Raw genomic sequence first — 3,870 nt, 5'->3', positions numbered from 1 at the left:
GTCAGATGGCTTCCTAGGCGGCCGGTCGACCGATTCAGTCGCCTGGCCAATGCCTAGCATCACCATTCAAGTTACATATATATTTTGATCTAATAAAAAGTTAGCTCTCCATGAAAGATACAGAATATCACACGATATTACTAGATTTCGGGGAAATAAAATTGAATGTAATAGAATCCTTTGTCACAAATATGACAGAATTATAAAATGGACTAAAAAGGAATCACAGGAAAATGAATGGCGGAAATAGGAAAGAGGAAAAACCTGCACGGCGTTGGATGGCGCTGCTTGGTCTACAAGGCTTCCACGATCATCATACATTGCACGGATCTGCCATAATACCCGTGCCATGTTATACAGCAATTGGCCCACAATTACATGTGCTAGCTAATGTCAATTATATGTGCTAGCTTCTGTTTTTCAAATGCAAGGCTAGTCCAGTCCATATACTGAATGAAATCATGTGCAGCAAGTAGGAAATAAAGAAACAAACCTTTCCAAAAGCTTCACCACAAACAAGAATATCGCCCTTATTCAAGGTTCCATTCTGTACGACTAGGGTGGCAAGAGGTCCTTTAGCCTTGTCAAGACATGCTTCAATAACCGTACCCTTTGCATTTCTATGAGGATTGGCTTTTAATTCTAGCAACTTCAAGTTCGCAACAAAAGCAAGTCAAAAGGGAACTACAACAAAAAGCAAAAAAGAAAGTCTAACCAAAAGTATACCTCAGCAACAAGCATGACAGTCTCTAATAGCTCATCAACATTCTCTCCCTTAAGAGCACTTATCTGACAGATATCACAACTAAATCAGCTCAAGATAGGTAATAAGTGGCTACGGTAAGGAACTTCCTTTTTCCAGAGTGTGCCAATAAACAACCTGAACCATCGGGGTGTCACCACCCCACATCTCTGGCATAAGCCCTATCTGGGAAAGCTCTTGCATGACTCGTTCTGGATTAGCTCCCTCCTTGTCCACCTGCTTGCATATGAGGTGACTGAAATATGAGAAAGGGGAAAATAAATTGACTTGTTGCAAGTAAGAAAGAGAGTGGCTAGAAAATAGACCTTATTTATAGCTATTACAACAGGGACTCTGGCTGCCTTTGCATGCGCAATTGCCTCATTTGTTTGTGGCTGAACGCCATCATCCGCAGACACAACAATGATACAGATATCAGTTACCTTTGCTCCTCGAGCTCTCATTGCACCAAACGCCTGTTGTGTCAATGATTAGGAAGAGTAATATGACATGCGAAAGTGAGAAAAATATACGAAAATAATATATATTGCTATACCTCATGCCCTGGAGTATCAAGAAAAACACAAGCCTGAGGGTTTCCATCAACTGGCACAAGAACCTGATATGCTCCAATTCCTTGTGTTATTCCACCAGCTTCAGATGCCACCACCTGTATGTCACTTTGGTTAGACATACAATTCTTTGTAAATGGTTGTTACCGTGTATGAATGCCAACAATAACATGTCTACCCCATGTCACAGACAAAGGACATGCCAAGGATAAGCTATTACCAATTTACCTTGCTCTTGCGTATATAATCCAAAAGGGTAGTCTGCAAACAGAAGTAGAAATGTCAAACAGTGGTCAGAATAATTAAGTCTTAAAATTTATATAACACGTGGTACCTTCCCATGATCAACATGACCCATGATAGTTACAATGGGAGGCCTTACTTCCAGTTTATCCAAATCCTCCTCATCAAGGAACTCATTCTTCTTTGCCATCTCTTCCACTCTCACCGGAACACTTTCCAGTACTTCAACTTCATATTCCATGCAAACCATCTTAACCAAATCTTTATCAAGAGTCTGAACATTGTCAAGCATTGCTCCTCTCACTGATAAAAAGCGCAGAATTTCTGATTCGCCAACTGCCAGTTGATATGCTAGTTCGTCAATATCCATACCTTCTTCACCAACTTCAAGGATCTCAACCCTAACAGGCTCTTCAGCTTCTAAAGCCTCAAGCCTGGCAGCCCTACGTTTTGCCTTGCTCCACCTCCTTCCCTTGCGCACTGGAGCGTCGTCATCAACTGATCGATCATCATTTGACATACGTCGGCGGGGACCAGCTGGTGTAATAATTTTTTTATGACGATTATCCTTCGCTTTGGCTGGTGGACCGCGTACTGGCTTGACAGGGTCTACCAGTGCCTCAGCTACAGCTGGATCAACCATTGGTCTCTTGGAAGCAAATTTGTCGATCAGGATGGGTCCTTTTTTCTCCTTTGATGTGTCAGCTTTGACAGGGCGACGAGGTGGTGGTGCTACAGAAGGTCTTGTTTGTAGGTGAGGTGCTAGTTTTGATGGAGATGATACTGAAGGTTCAGCAGCAGATATGGACTGATCCCTAGTTTCAGTGCGTGGACGGTCTCTAATCACCTTATGTACAGTGGGCACAGGGTTCCCCTTTCTCCATACACTCTTTAGTGTTTTTGTCCTTTTGGAATTCGAGCCTTCCTCCACCACTATTGGCACTGAACTATTAGGCTTTGCCACATCATTCTGTCTCAATGCATGGTTCTCACCATCCACATTTCTGGAGCTCGAGGCCTCAAGTTTCTCTGCCTTCTCCAACACCTCATCCAATGACTCTCGGACCTTCTCTCGGTCTTGCAATGTTACGCCTGCTGGCTTCCTGGCAGGTGCTGATGTTGTTGCTGTATCCATGCTTGCTGGTGGCCCATTCAGCCGGACTGGCCTCTGCGGGGGCTTTGAAAGAAGATCACTGTCATCATCAGCTTTAACGTTCACACTTACTCTTGATGAGAACTGAGCTCCCTTCTCATCGATCAAGTTAGTTATGACCATACATCTACATAGTCTTCCAGGTGCACATGGCCACCTCCGGACACCGTCAAAACCCGTGAAACTGATCCTTGAAACCAAGTGCCCTCTCCTCACTGCCGCTGTCGGCAGTGGGCCAGGCCTTCCGTTGCTCCCCAGGTTGGTAACAGAAGCAGGAGACGCCATGACAGTGCTCTTAAAAACACTGCCTCGCACTCATAAAGCTGAGGAAGCAAGATTAATTTTGAGTGCGCACAAATTTTTGGGAAACAATAACCGAAAGCGAGCTAGGTAATCAAACGAGAAAAACACCTATGTACTTGCATGTTGGCTCGATATATCTAAATTCCAGTAGAACTTTATCAGTTCAAATTTTAGAAGAATGTAAGGGTGCAACAATTTAAGCTGAAATCTGACAATTGACATGCCTATACGGACTGGTTGGAACTTGGAACCTACAAAAATGGATTTTATTTCTCTGGGACACAGAAGACAGCACATAAAAAAATAGTGAGAAGTGAAACCAAGCTTACGAATAAACGAGGGTTTTCCGCCGCAATCCTGCAAGTTGGCGAACAACCACAAGGGCACGGAGCAGACGGAATGGCTGGCCGTAACGAGAAGCCGGCGCGAACACTGACAGTGGCCGTGCGTCGGTGGGCGGGGGAGCGACGCGAGCAGGCCTCGAAGGAGGCGGTCTAAGGGTGGAGAGGTGGCAGCGTGGGCGAGGGAGCGAGTCGAATGGCCGGCGAACGACGACGGCGACGCGGCGCGGGGCGATACGGCGGCGTGGCGAGTGGGAAGGAGCGGAGGGTGCGTGTGCAGGAGTGATAAGGATCGGACGGTCGAAGTTAAGCAGCCGATGTCAGAATAAAATGGGGAAAACAAATGCAAGAGTGATAAGGGGGCACTTCGGAGAGCCACTCAAAGGGATCGTCGTCCCTTCCATGCGAGTGTCATTGAGGTTTTCGCTCTTATATAAAACCAGTTTTTCTTTTTTGGGTGATATAAAATCAGTTGTACTCCCTCACTTCCTAAACTAGATGACACCCCGTGTGTTG

The 3,870-nt window shown here is 45.3% G+C and overlaps 1 protein-coding gene across 2 annotated transcripts in view; it reads right to left on the bottom strand.

The window, feature by feature from the left end:
- The window catches only part of LOC119329268 (translation initiation factor IF-2, chloroplastic-like), a 33,188-nt gene extending 29,533 nt beyond the window's left edge, over positions 1 to 3,655 (bottom strand). Inside the window, exons 1-9 of one of the 2 annotated variants that reach the window (XM_037602283.1) lie at positions 3,343 to 3,655; positions 1,649 to 3,033; positions 1,543 to 1,575; positions 1,299 to 1,412; positions 1,069 to 1,218; positions 881 to 979; positions 727 to 789; positions 494 to 649; positions 265 to 330 (exon numbers count right to left, since the gene is read on the bottom strand). In XM_037602283.1, the coding sequence (XP_037458180.1) occupies positions 265 to 330; positions 494 to 649; positions 727 to 789; positions 881 to 979; positions 1,069 to 1,218; positions 1,299 to 1,412; positions 1,543 to 1,575; positions 1,649 to 2,995 (2,028 nt within the window). In that variant the 5' untranslated portion in view covers positions 2,996 to 3,033; positions 3,343 to 3,655. Of the gene's footprint in view, positions 1 to 264; positions 331 to 493; positions 650 to 726; positions 790 to 880; positions 980 to 1,068; positions 1,219 to 1,298; positions 1,413 to 1,542; positions 1,576 to 1,648; positions 3,034 to 3,342 lie in introns of those variants that run through there. The other variant, XM_037602284.1, reaches the window with a different exon arrangement.
- Positions 3,656 to 3,870: the final 215 nt, after the last annotated feature.

The sequence above is a fragment of the Triticum dicoccoides genome, chromosome 7A, assembly GCF_002162155.2.
Source record: "Triticum dicoccoides isolate Atlit2015 ecotype Zavitan chromosome 7A, WEW_v2.0, whole genome shotgun sequence".
Classification (NCBI taxonomy): Eukaryota; Viridiplantae; Streptophyta; class Magnoliopsida; order Poales; family Poaceae; genus Triticum; species Triticum dicoccoides.
This window is presented reverse-complemented; position numbering and strand designations above follow the sequence as displayed.